The sequence below is a fragment of the Bolinopsis microptera genome, chromosome 7, assembly GCF_026151205.1.
Source record: "Bolinopsis microptera isolate Bmic1 chromosome 7, MBARI_Bmic_1.0, whole genome shotgun sequence".
NCBI lineage: Eukaryota > Metazoa > Ctenophora > Tentaculata > Lobata > Bolinopsidae > Bolinopsis > Bolinopsis microptera.
In genome coordinates, this window is record NC_087078.1 from 6,036,444 (window position 1) to 6,054,056 (window position 17,613).

General features: G+C 39.9%; 2 protein-coding genes across 6 annotated transcripts in view; both read right to left on the reverse strand.

Annotated features, from left to right (window-relative positions):
• Nucleotides 1-2,531: 2,531 nt before the first annotated feature.
• On the reverse strand, nt 2,532-3,143 carry LOC134818637 (cuticle collagen 34-like). The gene has a single exon (XM_063828275.1). It carries the CDS (start codon nt 3,141-3,143, stop codon nt 2,532-2,534), a length of 612 nt encoding a protein of 203 aa, XP_063684345.1.
• Nucleotides 3,144-4,177: 1,034 nt separating this feature from the next.
• Nucleotides 4,178-17,613, reverse strand: part of LOC134818955 (uncharacterized) — a 63,841-nt gene continuing 50,405 nt past the window's right edge. Inside the window, exons 1-9 of one of the 5 annotated variants that reach the window (XM_063828690.1) lie at nt 13,004-13,013; nt 11,756-11,955; nt 10,775-10,861; nt 10,428-10,513; nt 9,909-10,019; nt 9,589-9,720; nt 9,246-9,321; nt 5,331-5,456; nt 4,178-5,033 (exon numbers count right to left, since the gene is read on the reverse strand). In XM_063828690.1, coding sequence (XP_063684760.1) covers nt 4,971-5,033; nt 5,331-5,456; nt 9,246-9,321; nt 9,589-9,720; nt 9,909-10,019; nt 10,428-10,513; nt 10,775-10,861; nt 11,756-11,899 — 825 coding nt within the window. In that variant the 5' untranslated portion in view covers nt 11,900-11,955; nt 13,004-13,013 and the 3' untranslated portion in view covers nt 4,178-4,970. Of the gene's footprint in view, nt 5,034-5,330; nt 5,457-9,245; nt 9,322-9,588; nt 9,721-9,908; nt 10,020-10,427; nt 10,514-10,774; nt 10,862-11,755; nt 11,956-13,003; nt 13,014-14,214; nt 14,478-16,061; nt 16,293-17,613 lie in introns of those variants that run through there. The other 4 variants (XM_063828689.1, XM_063828688.1, XM_063828692.1 and 1 more) reach the window with 4 other exon arrangements.

Sequence of the window (17,613 nt, forward strand, 5' to 3'; positions counted from 1 at the left end):
TGGACTGGTAGTTGGGACTCCCGGTGGACTGGTAGTTGGGACTCCCGGTGGACTGGTAGTTGGGACTCCCGGTGGACTGGTAGTTGGGACTCCTGGTGGACTGGTAGTTGGGACTCCTGGTGGACTGGTAGTTGGGACTCCTGGTGGACTGGTAGTTGGGACTCCCGGTGGACTGGTAGTTGGGACTCCCGGTGGACTGGTAGTTGGGACTCCTGGTGGACTGGTAGTTGGGACTCCCGGTGGACTGGTAGTTGGGACTCCCGGTGGACTGGTAGTTGGGACTCCTGGTGGACTGGTAGTTGGGACTCCCGGTGGACTGGTAGTTGGGACTCCCGGTGGACTGGTAGTTGGGACTCCTGGTGGACTGGTAGTTGGGACTCCCGGTGGACTGGTAGTTGGGACTCCTGGTGGACTGGTAGTTGGGACTCCTGGTGGACTGGTAGTTGGGACTCCCGGTGGACTGGTAGTTGGGACTCCCGGTGGACTGGTAGTTGGGACTCCCGGTGGACTGGTAGTTGGGACTCCCGGTGGACTGGTAGTTGGGACTCCTGGTGGACTGGTAGTTGGGACTCCCGGTGGACTGGTAGTTGGGACTCCCGGTGGACTGGTAGTTGGGACTCCCGGTGGACTGGTAGTTGGGACTCCTGGTGGACTGGTAGTTGGGACTCCCGGTGGACTGGTAGTTGGAACTCCCGGTGGACTGGTAGTTGGGACTCCCGGTGGACTGGTAGTTGGGACTCCCGGTGGACTGGTAGTTGGGACTCCTGGTGGACTGGTAGTTGGGACTCCTGGTGGACTGGTAGTTGGGACTCCCGGTGGACTGGTAGTTGGGACTCCTGGTGGACTGGTAGTTGGGACTCCTGGTGGACTGGTAGTTGGGACTCCTGGTGGACTGGTAGTTGGGACTCCTGGTGGACTGGTAGTTGGGACTCCCGGTGGACTGGTAGTTGGGACTCCTGGTGGACTGGTAGTTGGGACTCCTGGTGGACTGGTAGTTGGGACTCCCGGTGGACTGGTAGTTGGGACTCCTGGTGGACTGGTAGTTGGGACTCCCGGTGGACTGGTAGTTGGGACTCCCGGTGGACTGGTAGTTGGGACTCCTGGTGGACTGGTAGTTGGGACTCTGGTGGACTGGTAGTTGGGACTCCTGGTGGACTGGTAGTTGGGACTCCTGGTGGACTGGTAGTTGGGACTCCTGGTGGACTGGTAGTTGGGACTCCCGGTGGACTGGTAGTTGGGACTCCTGGTGGACTGGTAGTTGGGACTCCCGGTGGACTGGTAGTTGGGACTCCTGGTGGACTGGTAGTTGGGACTCCCGGTGGACTGGTAGTTGGGACTCCTGGTGGACTGGTAGTTGGGACTCCTGGTGGACTGGTAGTTGGGACTCCTGGTGGACTGGTAGTTGGGACTCCTGGTGGACTGGTAGTTGGGACTCCTGGTGGACTGGTAGTTGGGACTCCTGGTGGACTGGTAGTTGGGACTCCTGGTGGACTGGTAGTTGGGACTCCTGGTGGACTGGTAGTTGGGACTCCTGGTGGACTGGTAGTTGGGACTCCTGGTGGACTGGTAGTTGGGACTCCTGGTGGACTGGTAGTTGGGACTCCTGGTGGACTGGTAGTTGGGACTCCTGGTGGACTGGTAGTTGGGACTCCTGGTGGACTGGTAGTTGGGACTCCCTGGTGGACTGGTAGTTGGGACTCCCGGTGGACTGGTAGTTGGGACTCCTGGTGGACTGGTAGTTGGGACTCCTGGTGGACTGGTAGTTGGGACTCCTGGTGGACTGGTAGTTGGGACTCCCGGTGGACTGGTAGTTGGGACTCCTGGTGGACTGGTAGTTGGGACTCCCGGTGGACTGGTAGTTGGGACTCCTGGTGGACTGGTAGTTGGGACTCCCGGTGGACTGGTAGTTGGGACTCCCGGTGGACTGGTAGTTGGGACTCCTGGTGGACTGGTAGTTGGGACTCCTGGTGGACTGGTAGTTGGGACTCCTGGTGGACTGGTAGTTGGGACTCCTGGTGGACTGGTAGTTGGGACTCCTGGTGGACTGGTAGTTGGGACTCCTGGTGGACTGGTAGTTGGGACTCCTGGTGGACTGGTAGTTGGGACTCCTGGTGGACTGGTAGTTGGGACTCCTGGTGGACTGGTAGTTGGGACTCCCGGTGGACTGGTCGTTGGGACTCCCGGTGGACTGATCGTTGGGACTCCTGGTGGACTGGTAGTTGGGTCTCTTGGTGGACTGGTAGTTGGGACTCCCGGTGGACTGGTAGTTGGGACTCCTGGTGGACTGGTAGTTGGGACTCCTGGTGGACTGGTAGTTGGGACTCCTGGTGGACTGGTAGTTGGGACTCCTGGTGGACTGGTAGTTGGGACTCCCGGTGGACTGGTAGTTGGGACTCCTGGTGGACTGGTAGTTAGGACTCCTGGTGGACTGGTAGTTGGGACTCCTGGTGGACTGGTAGTTGGGACTCCTGGTGGACTAGTAGTTGGGACTCCCGGTGGACTGGTAGTTGGGACTCCTGGTGGACTGGTAGTTAGGACTCCCGGTGGACTGGTAGTTGGGACTCCTGGTGGACTGGTAGTTGGGACTCCTGGTGGACTGGTAGTTGGGACTCCCGGTGGACTGGTAGTTGGGTCTCTTGGTGGACTGGTAGTTGGGACTCCCGGTGGACTGGTAGTTGGGACTCCTGGTGGACTGGTAGTTGGGACTCCTGGTGGACTGGTAGTTGGGACTCCTGGTGGACTGGTAGTTGGGACTCCTGGTGGACTAGTAGTTGGGACTCCGGTGGACTGGTAGTTGGGACTCCTGGTGGACTAGTAGTTGGGACTCCCGGTGGACTGGTAGTTGGGACTCCTGGTGGACTGGTAGTTGGGACTCCCGGTGGACTGGTAGTTGGGACTCCTGGTGGACTGGTAGTTGGGACTCCTGGTGGACTGGTAGTTGGGACTCCTGGTGGACTGGTAGTTGGGACTCCTGGTGGACTAGTAGTTGGGACTCCTGGTGGACCCGGTTGACCCGGTGGACCCGGTGGACCCGGTGGACCCGGTGGACCCGGTGGACCCGGTGGACCCGGTGGACCCGGTGGACCCGGTGGACCCGGTGGACCCGGTAGACCCGGTGGACCCGGTGGACCCACCTGACCCATAGCGAACCATAATGGATTGTTTGATTGAAGTGCAAACAATACAAATATCAGTCTTTTGATCGACATCATAGAATCAGAGTGAAACAAAAGTGGTGAAACGATTTCAACCAACCACTGAAAAGTAGCGAGGATTTGGATGTTAAGTTGAGTGAAATACGATAATCTATTCTCAACCCTTGTATTGATATAGCCATAGGTACCAGTCAAAACAACAATTTTAACTCTGTTAGAAGTTAAACAGAACTCCAGTTAAATTGTGTACGCGTACTGAATGAAAGTTGGTTCAAACAATGGAAAAATTAGCGAAATGGAAATTTATTGCGTAAGTTAACCTAATTTTGTATATGTAATAGTTTAATCGTTCTGTAAATTTAATTTTCAACAAGTACAGTTTTTTAACAGATGAACTCACATAAACTTCATAACCTGAAATGGTCACCAATTTGATCCCTTTTTCCAGCGTTTCTTATAACGTGAGCTAGTAAATGAATCATGAATGATAATTCATAAAACATGATGTCAGAATTTAAATTTAAGGTTCGACATTTTCGCCGTCTCTTTTTCCGCCATATCTAAAAAAAATGCAATTTACCTTATCGGCAAATAATGAAAAACGAAACCGAAGAAAACGATGCCATAATCTGATTTAGCAACAAATTTTTACATGCTTTATGACATCTTTTGATGACAAATTGTTTCAATTATTGATCCGATGATATCATTTGGTCTGATAGATCTCTAGAAATTGACCGAAAATAAAAAGCTAAAGTATTCATATCCTAAATAATAAGTTTTTAGTAGAATAGCGTTGGGGAAAATTTAAATGGACTTCGATTTGGACTCGACAGAACCATAAACGACAAACTTCATTTGGACGGGCTTAAATATGAACGCTAGGGCATCCAATGTCCATTGTCCGTTCAAATAAAGTCCTATAAGGTATGTTTTTTTTAATGTGAGCCGAAGTCCCCAGGTAATCGGGTAACCTTTCATAATTGCAATTTCTGTAAAAGAGAAAAATGAAAACGATAAAGTTAAGGTTTATTAAAATTTGTGGCAAATTAAGTACAGATTGGTAATTGAAACATGGTTTCATATAATCAAGGATTCTAAAATAAAAAACCAAGTTATCATACATCATGCAACAATCTTCCTAGTTAACACTCACAAAATAGTTTCGCTTTCAGGTATTCACCCACCTTATCATCTTCATGCATCCAAGTTACCCATAACAGTTCAACGCATTTTAATGTCAATATGTATACGAATAAAAAATAAGATATATTTTTGGTTAACATATGCAGTAGGGCACGTCAAGATATGCCGTATTTCTAGTAAGCTATCTGTTACCAAAAATAATTGACATTTCTACAGCATTTATTTATTATATTTCATTGTTGGTTAAGTTATTTTTTCCAGGAAATCCCACTTTATCAAAACAATCATAAAAGTATCGCAAAATATTAATACGTTTTCAAAAAATTTAATTCGTGAAAACAATTTTGCATTGTCATCCTGACAATCCACATTCCGTTTTACACAACTAACGATGCATTCCCATATTCAAGTTTGCAGAGACATTCACCATTCCAACTATAAATCCAACTCGAAATATTATTTGTCTCGCCAATTTGGTATCCTTTCAGAGCTCTCTCCGTGATACTGACCAGTACGATACCACGTTAATAACCACGTGGGGGTCTTGTCATGTCACGAGGTGTCATCACAGTGTCACGTGACGTCACGTGTGACGTCACGTGACGTGACACAGGCTGGTTCAGATCCACCGTTGCCATGAACACGTGACCTCTTTACGGGACTGGACGATTACACTACGTCGTCTGGAAGGACTATTCGCACGTTCAGTTTTGGCTCGTAGTACCTCACAATCTGTAATGATTTATTTTTATCAAGGGTCAATGATGGTAAAAACTTAAAGTTAAAACTAACACGGAGACTCACCACTGTGCAAATTTGCCTTCTAAACATTTTAAATTCATACATCAACTATTAATCGCTCCAAACACGAAAAATGCAACCGTGCCAAATACAAATACAGTATATAGTCTACTTTAAAGGTATAGATTAGATATCTAGTATTAGATTATAGATTACTTTAAAGTTTACTTTAAAGTTTAGTTTAATTAGTTTATTTACAGTAAATATAAACGTCTCCACCCCAAATACCTTGCGCACGGTCGGGCAGAACTTCTTAAAGACGGGGTCTTCGAAAGCGTGTTGGAGGTAGCTTCTCAGATGGGGTACTTCGTCCGGAAGGGCAAATCCTGGCTTGAAGTAGTTGGCGATTGTAACCTGAACGGTAATTTCAATTAAAGTGAATTATTTTAAGGAATTTAACCACACTACTATTATTTAGTGTCTTGACACACTATTTTTATTTTTTTATTGATCGCTTTTAGTTAGACAATGTCAGCAATGTTGCATTATATGGTAGCCTACCAAGACTGTCAAACAAGTTACGGAGCAGACGATTAAAAATGGCGGGACACTGCATCAGACATCCTGAGCTACTGCGGCCTGTGATTTAGTCTGTGCATGGTATTGGTAGAGCACAGCAAGGCCGACTGAGACAATGCTTCTTGTCTATCCAGTTACTAAAGGAAGTTGGGACAACCTCTAAAGATGAGCCGCGAACCCCGATGGGTTATCTGGCGTAGATCGAACTTAGTTCCGACCTAATAGTAATAGTAGTAGTTTTCTTAGTATGTACAAATATCTGACTCGAAACCTATCAAAGTAAAAAAGTATGATCAGTATATAACCCGAACTCATCCCGTCATTTCCCATTTTTTATGTTCAACATACCGAAAGGAATTTTAAAGTCACAATCGCCAGCATGACTGCCATACAAATTAAAGATTTCGCGTTTCTCGGTTAAAAACGGACAGTTGCCATGGTGAGGTGTCAACAAAGTCATGTTCAAGTTGAACTAGATACTTTCAAAATTTGCAGGCAGGGCTTCAAATGGTATTATCATTTTGATAGATAGGAAACTGGCAATAGTTGAGGAGTGGGGCGTTTTTTGCAACCCCTATTTTAAAATACATTTACCATGCAGATTGTTGTGATCGAACATGATACCTTACCGGTGATATATTTTACTTTTGGAATAATAATTCATTCTACGAAATCTTTTGGTGCAAATAAACAAGGTATGGTTTCATTTTTTTTAAAACACTGGACAGTTAAAATTAAAAAATTTATTAAAGTTATATATTTTACTTTTGGAATAATAATTCATTCTACGAAATCTTTTGGTGCAAATAAACAAGGTATGGTTTCATTTTTTTAAAAACACTGGACAGTTAAAATTAGTCAGTGTAATAAGCGCCAAGCGCGAGCACAGAACTTTTTTTCTCCGATTTCGATAAATTTGGTACCAAAAGTTGTCTAAAAATGTGAATAAAATAAATCCACCGTGTAGCAATTTTCGGAAAAAATGCTACACGGCGCTTGTTCGCCGCGCGTGCTTTTTTCGCGCAAATTTTTAGTTTTTGGCCTATAACTTTCATATTTTCAATTATTATCACATAGTTATTATGGTATCGTAATCAGCTCATCAAGACGAAACTTTTAGTACTAATATTTAAGATTTAAAGGAATTTTTTTTCAAAAGTTTTTAATCTGAACACAAGGGTCCCCTTGTGTAAAATTTTGAAAGAATTTTCGAAAAATTTGGTGCTTTAAATATTATAATTTTGGTATCAAAAGTTGCGTCTGATTAAGCTTATTACGATTCTGTAAGAATTATTTCAAAATATTCAATATTTTAGGAGTTATAGGCATTTTAAGCAATAAATTAACCATTTTTCGTCCATATTACACTTTTGCAATGCACAGGAGGCACACATACATCTCAACGAATCGTGCTACACGGTGAATTTTCATTATTCATAGTTAAAGGCAACTTTTGGTACCAAATTTATCAAAATCAGAGACAAAAAATTCTGTGCCAACTCATGGCGCTTATCACAATGCTGGCAAGCATTACCGTCGCCCTTATATTCACAATACTATTTACCCCCTATACTATTATATCCCCTTTATTGATTTCCAGGCATTAAGACTCATCGAAAGTAGATCAGCAGGTACATTTATAAGTTCAAAACATTCTAATTCAATGTTAAAGATGACAGGAATAAGAAATAGTTATATGGAGGTTTTTAAGAAATTTGCGCAAAATACGCGCCAGCATGTTATACGAAATTAGGTAAAAAACCCAAAATCGCCATATTCAGGTGCCTTAAAAACCATGTTAAAATTGAGTTAGAGATCTGAAACTTTGCAGGGCGTCTAGACCTTGTCCAAATCGACTGTAAAAAAAATTTCATGTTTCAGGAGTATCGTGAAGTTGGTTTTCTGGAACCCCTGTTTTACAACAGATTGTCGTGAAGATATATATATAATATATAATATAGACGCTTTTTGCAGTCAATTGTAGCCTACATTTAAGTGTCCGTAGATTCGAAAGTATAAACGATACAGTCATCTCGAACCACAGGTTTTAAAGATAATCGTTTAAGCTTTAGTTTACATTGTATTGAAAAATAATTTAACGTCATCATCATCACTTGATGACGTCATCAAATTAAGTGTTTTAAAAACTTGATTTTTGACAAAGTAACAACTTTTCAAATCGATTTTACGCTATTAAGGAGTAATTTTATTCAAAATCTGAGGACATTTTCATCTTAGATAATTGTTCAAGCATTCCGAAAATCTACCGGAATAGTTTCCTACCTTGCTCCTTCATAAAGATATTTGCTATTGAAGTTAGTGCTTTTTTGAAGAATAATTTTATAAAAACACAAAAGTTGTGAATTAGTATTCTCTGGTGTTGGGTCATCCCTTGGGTTGTGGAGCTCAATTTTGCTTCTTGAAGGTGTAAATTGTGTTATAGGCTAGTTTTAAAGTTAAAAATCGAAAAGTTGCACACGTGGGGACACGCCCAAATTTATTTAAAATAGCTAAAATCACTAAAAATTTTGATTTTCACGATTTTTATCAACTTTGGAGTCCCCTTGTGATCCAAGTTCTTTTTGAAATCTTCTGAAACTTTGCATGCTTATCAAACTATATATTAAATACCACTATGCAAAAATTTACGGTGATTCAATATTGTATGGGCACGCAACGTCCGCTCAAAGTTTGCACGTGCGAAAGGTGAGAATTTTGCTCATTCGTGATTTCGAATATATTCTGCTTTCCACGATATTTAAATGGCATTATATATGAATTTAATGCCAACTTGAATGAGTAAAAAGTGCCATATTCAGTCGGTTATCGACAGATATACCTAACTAAACACAAGGAAACGTTTTTAAAGGCAGAATTTCGAAATCGTCGGAATTACCTCCTTGTTAATGAAGTTTCGATTGTGTAAATTATCCTGACATTATAATCAAAAAGAAATGATATTTGACCAAAACCCATAATCATGGGTAGAGTGTACCGCTGCCAGTGTCTCTCTTTTCCAAACAAAAGGAAATGATATTAATTTGAGGAACCGTCCGCTAATGCAAATTGATACCGAGAATGAAATCGGTCGCTCGCTTTTCCCATTTAATAAGCTTTATTACAATTCGTAAGCCGTGAATGAATGGGAAAAGCGAGCGACCGATTTCATTCTCGGTATCAATTTGCATTAGCGGACGGTTCCTCAAATTAATATCATTTCCTTTTGTTTGGAAAAGAGAGACACTGGCAGCGGTACACTCTACCCATGATTATGGGTTTTGGTCAAATTACATAGACTAAATATGAATACCACAGACACAACAGTTATATTTTAACTATACATCTTATTCCCGGTAATGATAAACATTTTTATTTTGTTACTTTATTAACAGGAACCCTAATTAATATTGGAAGTTAAGTTCGATGGTTAATTAAACACCTTGATAAGCTTAACGTGCCTTCATGTCCACATTTACATTTAGTTAATTATAAGGAAATTATTGGATCTGAGAAACTCAGTTGGTTTCATCGGCGGACAATTCACAATTTTGATGCACCAATTACACTGGGATATTCATAATTTGAAGTGCTGAAATTATTTAAATGCACTTTAATTTATCATACCAGATTATATAGAGCTGGTACCATCCTGATGTCCCACAGAGAAAACTTCTTACTCTTCATGTAGTCTCCTTCTCGTCTGAGAGGGTTTCAAATGGTTTAGTTTAGAATATTTGAAAGAATTTTCAAAACAAAATTTGTTATTGATCGAAGCTCATCATAGTACAATTATATTGTACGATACTAAATTTTGTTTTGATTAGTGAACGAAAAAGTGGATTAAGAAAGCATTAGTGATAGCTACTGATTTCTAAAACGTACAAAAAATATGATTAATATAGGGTTGTTGCTCGGTAAAACAACTGATTACTAAGACGTACCCGTATTACTAATATAAAAGACGTACCCGTGACACTGAACCAAATACTGGTCCAACTCTTTGAACTCCAGCACGAGGTCCTTCCAGTCAGGATTAGTATCGTCGTAGGGTCTCACTGATTTCAGCAGCGATAGAGTCAGGTTCTTGACGGTTTTACCTCTGAAGCGATCAGTGTGAACTAAAAACACAAATGAGAGCTGTGGCTACAATTGGTATATCCCCGGCTTGGTAGATTTAACGTTGTTGTTTAAATATCAGCTTATTCCAGCATGTCAAAAGTAGTTTAGTGGGTATAAAATCCCTTGTTCTGATTTATTAACTTATACAGCACGATAAAGTTAATGTACCTAAATCGGCCAGCTCCCATACCACCGCTAGACATTGAGGGAACACAGAACTTCTTCTCCAGTGCCATCATCGTCTCTGCTGAGCCCAGTTTGTATTGTTCCTTGTCGTATCTGAAATCAACAAAAGGGTTGGTCCTTTAGATACTTAACTTTAAACATTCTACATTGGTTTATAATCTAGGCATAAGTAATGAAGTTGTCCAACGAATCAGGTGAGGATTGGTGTTTTTTTAATCTAAAAATATTAACGTTATGCATGCAGCTGAAACATACATGTAATTGTTCGGCTAATTTGATATGTTTGTTGGTATCTCATGGCTTTACTTATAATCAATTCATTATTCATTATTAATTTTTAAAAGTGAGATAATATAAAAAAACAACTGGAAATACATTTAGTTATTGAAAATTAACTAAAAGAGGAACGTGATGAAAATTGTAGGGTCGTTTGCCCCAGAAATCGTTTTTATATCTTGAAGTTTTAAGAAGTACATGTTAAACTTAATTAAATCCTCTTACTTGGTCATTGGAAGGACACCGTCCCAATTATTTTTTCTAAACCATTCTGGTAGATTCTTTCCCTTCTCTGGATCAACAATATGTATCTGAGATAAAAAAGAAAATTAATTATTTGAGACTACATCCTATTTGACCAAATTGGCCTTGTGTGGCCAGAGATAAGATTAAGACTGAAACACTACGGTTGGGTAAAACAAATTAGGGCCAATAAAATTCATACAAATCTTGCGATGGTACATTACCTATCATTGTAAAATTTAAATAAGCTGAGTTGTAACAGATTACTACTTGTAGAGTCTAAAAAGTTTGCAGCATAGCTTATCTTATAATAGTATTTAGTATCTTGCCTTGTGTGGGAACCCTTTCATTTCCAGGTACATCTTCAGCTCGATTGTAAAGGGATCTGCAGATGCCTCTCCTTCCTCTACACCCTCCTGAAATGTGTTCTGATTAGGACATCGTGGATTGAGCATATTTATTATAGTAACAGACAAATTCATTATTCATATAAAAAGAAGACATTTGTAAACTTTAAGATAAAATGAATTCGGACTTTTTTCATTGCTTCAAATCCTTGCTTTACAGCCAAAATAATGTATTCCTTAATTCTATAAAATGGTAACTCCTCGGCCAACCGTAAAAGCAGAAACAAAATACATGATTACATATATTCTCCGTTAGGTCTAATTTTTTAATTATTTCATCCGGACTTGCGGTGCTGCACGCAAGTCTGGCATATAACATGTGATTTTGTGATTCTAAAACAAGAATATCGCCGCGGTTACACCACGCACGATTAATTTTCCCTGCTTAAAGTTAAACCGTTAATATTTGCAACGAAAAGTTAATTTTATCGATTAATAAAAATTAGATATTGGATTATTTTGTTGTTAAAAAGTTGCAATATTTTCATCGTAATTTGTCATTGCGCGCGTGCAGGATTGCATGTACTCGAATATTTAGTACGCCGCGCACAAATTTTGGGCTAATTTAATTTGAACGGCATCGTTTGACAATTGAAATTCGCGTTGGATACTGCAATTAACTAACACATGCCGAGCGTCGCGCGCAGCATAACAGACGCTTCCTTTACGCATAATTATAGGGGAGTGGTCTATATTGCGAAGGAGCAGACTTTTGTCGTCACCGCAGGTCCATCGGGATAGCTCATATATCCAAACCCGATTACTTATTCCCTACGATCTTTTTGCCTTCGGCAAGAGCAGGGAAAAAAATTATGCAATTATAACAAAATCAATGATTTATGAAAATGAAACCCTTTACACAATGTAACATGAAAAGATAAAAACATATTTCCTCCAACCTACCTTAATACTCTTCTCATCCAACTTAAAACAGACCTCCAACGCCTTAGGATGGGGATAGTCTATCTTTTTTACAGAGCCTTGCCTGCCTTGCCCCCTACGGTTAGCAGCCCTGTTCTGGGCACGTTGAGTGTAACCGGTACGCATGTTGGGATTGGACTTTGAACTGGTACTGGGCTTGTTGGTACCTGGCTTGTGCGTGCTAGTGGCATAAACTGCGGTAAACATTTGACCCGAACAATGGTAAAATACGCGCTGACAACGGCAAACCAAATAGAAAATTCAAAATCGCTGGTAACGTAATTAGCTGCTGCATAGACCGAGTGCGGATATAATACAAGTTCAGTTACTTAGAAGTACTGTATTATATATAGGAGCACATATAACGTGAGGTCAGCCAACTTGCAACTGTGATATGTGAGAACGTGTGTCAGTGTGTTTTTTTGCCACTTTTTTTCGGATTTTTTGTTTTGACTGGTGAGAAGCCGTTTGGAGACCGTAGGTATTCGGGATCTATAAGATATTTTCATGGTTAAATAAACGGAAAAACATGTGGAGTTATTCAGCCTCAATAACATTCTCACACGCGATATTCTCGGTTAGAAGCCGGATTAACGTTCAGAGTTTGACTAAGGTCAGGTAAATATTTTCTGTCATCGCTGTGCAGCCGAGTTTCATGTTGGGTCGTCAAAATCAAATAATTGTGCTTTACACTTTACAGTTGACAGCACCCCCGGACTATACCCGTGGTATCGAGACTAGAGGTTGGCCGGAACTATTACATGTTGCAATGTTCAGCTGTTATAGTGTTATACTTAAATTTACTGGGCAACTGCAACTGGGTGAGAACTCTGGTTTGTAGTAGGTCCGAGTGTGTCTCAAATCCATCAATATTACTGATATCAATAACAGGTAACTCTAATAACGAGATGCCAGTAAACTGATTGAATGAGAGGATAGATAGCATAAGAGGGAAAGAGGAAAAGAAGAAGGGGCACGATTTATTTGAAAGAAACGGTTTGGGTTAATATGGTTGTGATTTTACTTCATTAGAACTGCATGATAGGATTAGGATTGTAATTAATTTTTGAAACATAATTTAAGATTATGTTTGCGTTTCATTGCTCAACAGCTGTTCGAAGGATCAAATATAAGAAACATAATTACAGGGTTATTTAGTATAACAATTTTGTGATACTTATGAAGCTATAAGGTGCAGCTGTGACCTGTTACAATATAGTCTATTTGCAGTCAAATTATTTGTTATAATATAGTAGTGTTGAAAGAATCAAAATTATGGCAAATTATTTGAGTAAGAGTATGTCCTTTAATTTGAAACGTGACTTTTATTAATATTCAGTAACATATCTTGTAACATCTTATCGTTACTTGAAAGTTGAATCTGATCAGAAAACATCAGTAATTTGGAACACAAGACTTAAAAGATAAAGAATGCTGACATTTTAGTTTTTCTCTTTTTTGGCTTTGAAGGCAATAAGGCAGGAACGTTTTAGCTTACTAAGAGTTTAGACTTTAGAAGCCATAATTACATCCTCATACGTTACTTTCTTACAGCTATGGCGACATATTTGTGTCCTTTGTCATAAGCCTGCGCAACGTGGAAACCTATTTTTCAGAAGCTCGGTCAAGTAATTACATACGAAAGGGAATACTGAAATATCTTTTCAATATCTCTCCTGATTATGCTCTTACTCAAACTTTAAATTTCACGAAGTGGTTTTATAGGCAAACATAGCAAATCTAGGAGTAACTGGTGGAAATTACCATAACAAGAACGGAAGCAAGAGCAAAAGATAACTGGGATCTGATTTATGGGGAGTGTCAAAATAAACCAACTGACCTGTGTAACTATAGTGCATTATTTATATGAATAAGCCGATACATGTAAAATCATTAATTATTCATGGCGCTAATGATGATTCTAATCATGGCGCCAGGATCTTTCACCGCTTAAATGTTATACGGTATTGAGATTTGTCGCTATGTGGCACTAAGTAACACCTAAAACAGACATGTAACTTTTAACTTATAAAGTTTCATGCCTGGAGAGCTCCCAGCTTTACAAAATTAAGTTACACGAACTATGCAACAGTCTGTATGTTATTCACAGAATTTGCAATGCAACTACAAATTCTAGGCAGACTTGAATATTGGTATAAATAGCACATGAAAGCAGCCGCAAAAAATCAACGCATTAACAACATTCGAAACAACCCTATTTGTCCATTCAACCACCAATAACCGTGCACTCTCCGGAAACCTGCGCAGGTAAAACGCACCCGGTAATAACTCAACAACATCACTACAACATCTCTACAGCATAGCTAAATAGTAGAGGGAGTAAGGTCAGAGCTGACTTTTGGAGCAGAAAACTGACTAGGAATACGTACACATGTTGATGTTCCAACTACCTGTTGATAAGTGAAGTGAAGTTATCTCACCTTGAAAAGCAGTGTAAGGTTTCGAGGATGGGGGTACTTTATGCTCCGAGTTTTTCTGGTTCCTGCAGCTCTGTTTGCCGCACGTCTGTTGTAACCGAGTCTCATTTTTTGAGAGTTGGAGGAAAATAACAATAGCAACGACCAAACGCGCTAAAACAAATGTAGGTATAGAGCAAATAAGCTGTAGCCGGCAAGCTCTAATTGGAAAACTACTACTTTTCGACACGAAGGTAATTACAAAGTGAGATGTGCTGCCGAGTAGTGTCTGAAAGAGCTTCATGGAACAATGTACAAGTTTGAGGAGCAGTTGGTATGCTTCTGGTACGATGGCATTCTTAAGATATTTAGAGGATTTATTAAGTCCTCCTTATGCGTGCCTGAACTGCAGTATAGAGAGTCCCCGGGAGTGTCTTCCAATGCCATGAATGTTCATTAAATTTGATGAAAAGATGAACAATGCAGGACAGTATTACCTAATAAAGTGTGCAGAGAGGAGGAATGTTATAGTAAACACCGACAACAAACTAATTTAAATTATTCTTTGGCTCTGACAAGAAGAAGGCTTCAGTTTATTTTTTGGTGGTATTTTAGTGTTATCTTGTTTAGATCATCGGCGAGGGAAAGAACTTTGAAGAATAGCTGATCCAAGCACTGATACCCTTTATTGAATATATGCGGCTTCTTCATAATGTTATCATAAATCACCAACGACAGACAGCGTCATCATTTCTTCCATAATAAACAATGTTACACTTGCGTAAGATATTTGACAGATTTGTAAGGATGAGGAAAAAACAACCCTCTGGATGTATATTCCGACATTTTATCACTTACTTATAATAGAAAAGACGCCTTTGAAATACCTAACGATTTTTTCTATGCCATCGATTCTTGAGATATCTGTAAATTTGACCGTAACACAATTACACACCTTTTAAATATACACTATAGGTTTTCTTTTATTAACATATTAGAGGCGGTCCGTGTAGGCCTTACACTGTGCTTTCAGCAATACTCATATAGTACGTGCTTTTGGTGACTTGAGGATTTCACGACTTTTTACACTTTGCAGAAAAGTATGTAACATTAAGAAGAGAGTGATGATCCCAAATATTTTGCGCTTATCAGAAAAAATTTTCACCTTTACACTTAGTTCTTTTACTTTTATTGATCTTTGACGCTATAAAGTAAGGGCGATCCCAAATATTTTACATGATGCAGGTAAATATTTGACATTTATAAGAGTAAAACTAGATAACACATATTTACCTTGGAAAATAAACACTTTAGGCTATCTCTTAAGGATTGTACTAGTACGTGCTATTCGCTATAACATATTCGTCTCCTAAATTTCTCTACCTTTAGAACAAAGCATTGGCTACCATGATTATCACCATACGAGATGGAATTTCAGCTCTAGAAGGTTGAGTAAGAGCGACCCCGAATGTTCTACACTCTACAGGAAGATTTAGCACATTAACAACTATGTAAGAAATGTGGTGATCCCGAATAGTTCACGCTTTATTACAGAGTTACAGAGTCTGTAGGAAAATACTTCACTTTCAATTAAGGAGTGCAGCAATCCAGAAAATACTGCACTTTACTGGAAAACCTTTAATTTTTATGTATAACGGCACTTCTACATCTTGAATAGCTAACAAGTGGAAGAATTACTAACAAATACAAAAGTATTACTATTATCAAACATTACGATGACTTTATTTAACCAACATTACTTAATCAACTCGTAACTACTATATACTTACAGTAACGAGTTAGTAATACCATTAATTCCACATGCGTTAAAACACATTTCAGAACCCTATATATATAACATTTCAGCTTACCCCATAGCAAATAGCTAAACCCAAAGGGTGTTTGAACCCCAGCAACTTCGCCGCTTTCCCAGTTCGCACAACACTTGTACATTTTTCAGCTTTTTCTCGCGCAGCACGATCATTATTTCTTTTAGTTGGAGACACTTTGAACATGTAGCTGTTGTAGGTAAACATCTTGCCAGAAAAACCCTAGACTCTTTACTATGCAAGCATGCACCAAAACACGGATCCGAAGCAAAAAAAGCTTTAAAAGTCACTAACTGTAGGAATGAGGGATAGTGTGAGAGTGTGAGGGCTGTGAGAGTGCAATAGCTGACGAAATTGTATTCCCCTACTTACTAGGGTATAAGATAGCTGCGCATGTTCATATGTAATAATATGTTCATATGTGAGTTAAAACTTCTGTGCTTGTGCTCTGGCTAGTGGCTAATCACAGGTGTGACGGATAGGGTTTCAGTTTAACTGCTAGTTTACTACCCCTCCCTGTGAAAATGAACGCCGGAGCGGTATAAGCAAGCTGGAAATTTTAGGGTGGATCTCAACTCTATTTAATGCTTTATAATGGCCTCGCAATAAAGAACAATAAGAATTCCAATGTGCCACCTGACACGCAGCAGTCAACAAATGAAAAATATTTCTCATTTTTGCGTGACTGTAAATGTTGTTAACTATAAAGCTATAATACCTCAGAGAGAGAGAGAGAGAGAGAGAGAGAGAGAGAGAGAGAGAGAGAGAGAGAGAGAGAGAGAGAGAGAGAGAGAGAGAGAGAGAGAGAGAGAGAGAGAGAGAGAGAGAGAGAGAGAGAGAGAGTGTGCATATTTCTACTTATAGAAGAGCTGATGAGAGGAGCTAATTTAAAAAGTGCACGGGTGAACTTTGAAGTAGGGGAGCAGTGAGTGCTTAGTTCCAGGGCACTACCAGGTACGGGACTTTTTATTGTATGTGGGATATATTAATTGTATGTATTGTAGTTATTAATATATAACTTATACTTTATACTTTTATAGTAGTATTTAACAGTAATGATTAAGAGATAGTTGTGACGTACGAAACAACAAGGAGCACCCTCCGCTTCATTTGTAATTTTCCCGTTTTTAATTGACAGAAATTTGTTTCTGGAGAAAAACAATTAATCTGGAGTGCTTTTCCTTTCTGGAAAATTGGTGCATTTAATTTTAATTGGCATTCCTGACGGAAGTTTGCGGTTTAGGTACATATAAAACGATATACAATCTGCATAATGAATATAAATAAGGAAACGGTAAGCAGTGTTAAAAACACCATCATCAAAAAATGAAATCATTAGCGCTAGACAACTAGACATGGGAATTGTGAACACAACAAATAAAGCATAACTATAAGTAACGGCTTACAGGTGCATTTACATAAATAAAAGTAACAAAACGTAATGGTAAATCGTGAAAGTGCACACATCACAGCTTTATTAATATAATTATGCTAAAGTAGGAAAGTAAGTATTATTTTTATCAAAGGAAACCTGCAGCTAGCGATTGTGACGCGTCACGTGATGTATGGTTTACTGCACGGTGTTAACCGCATT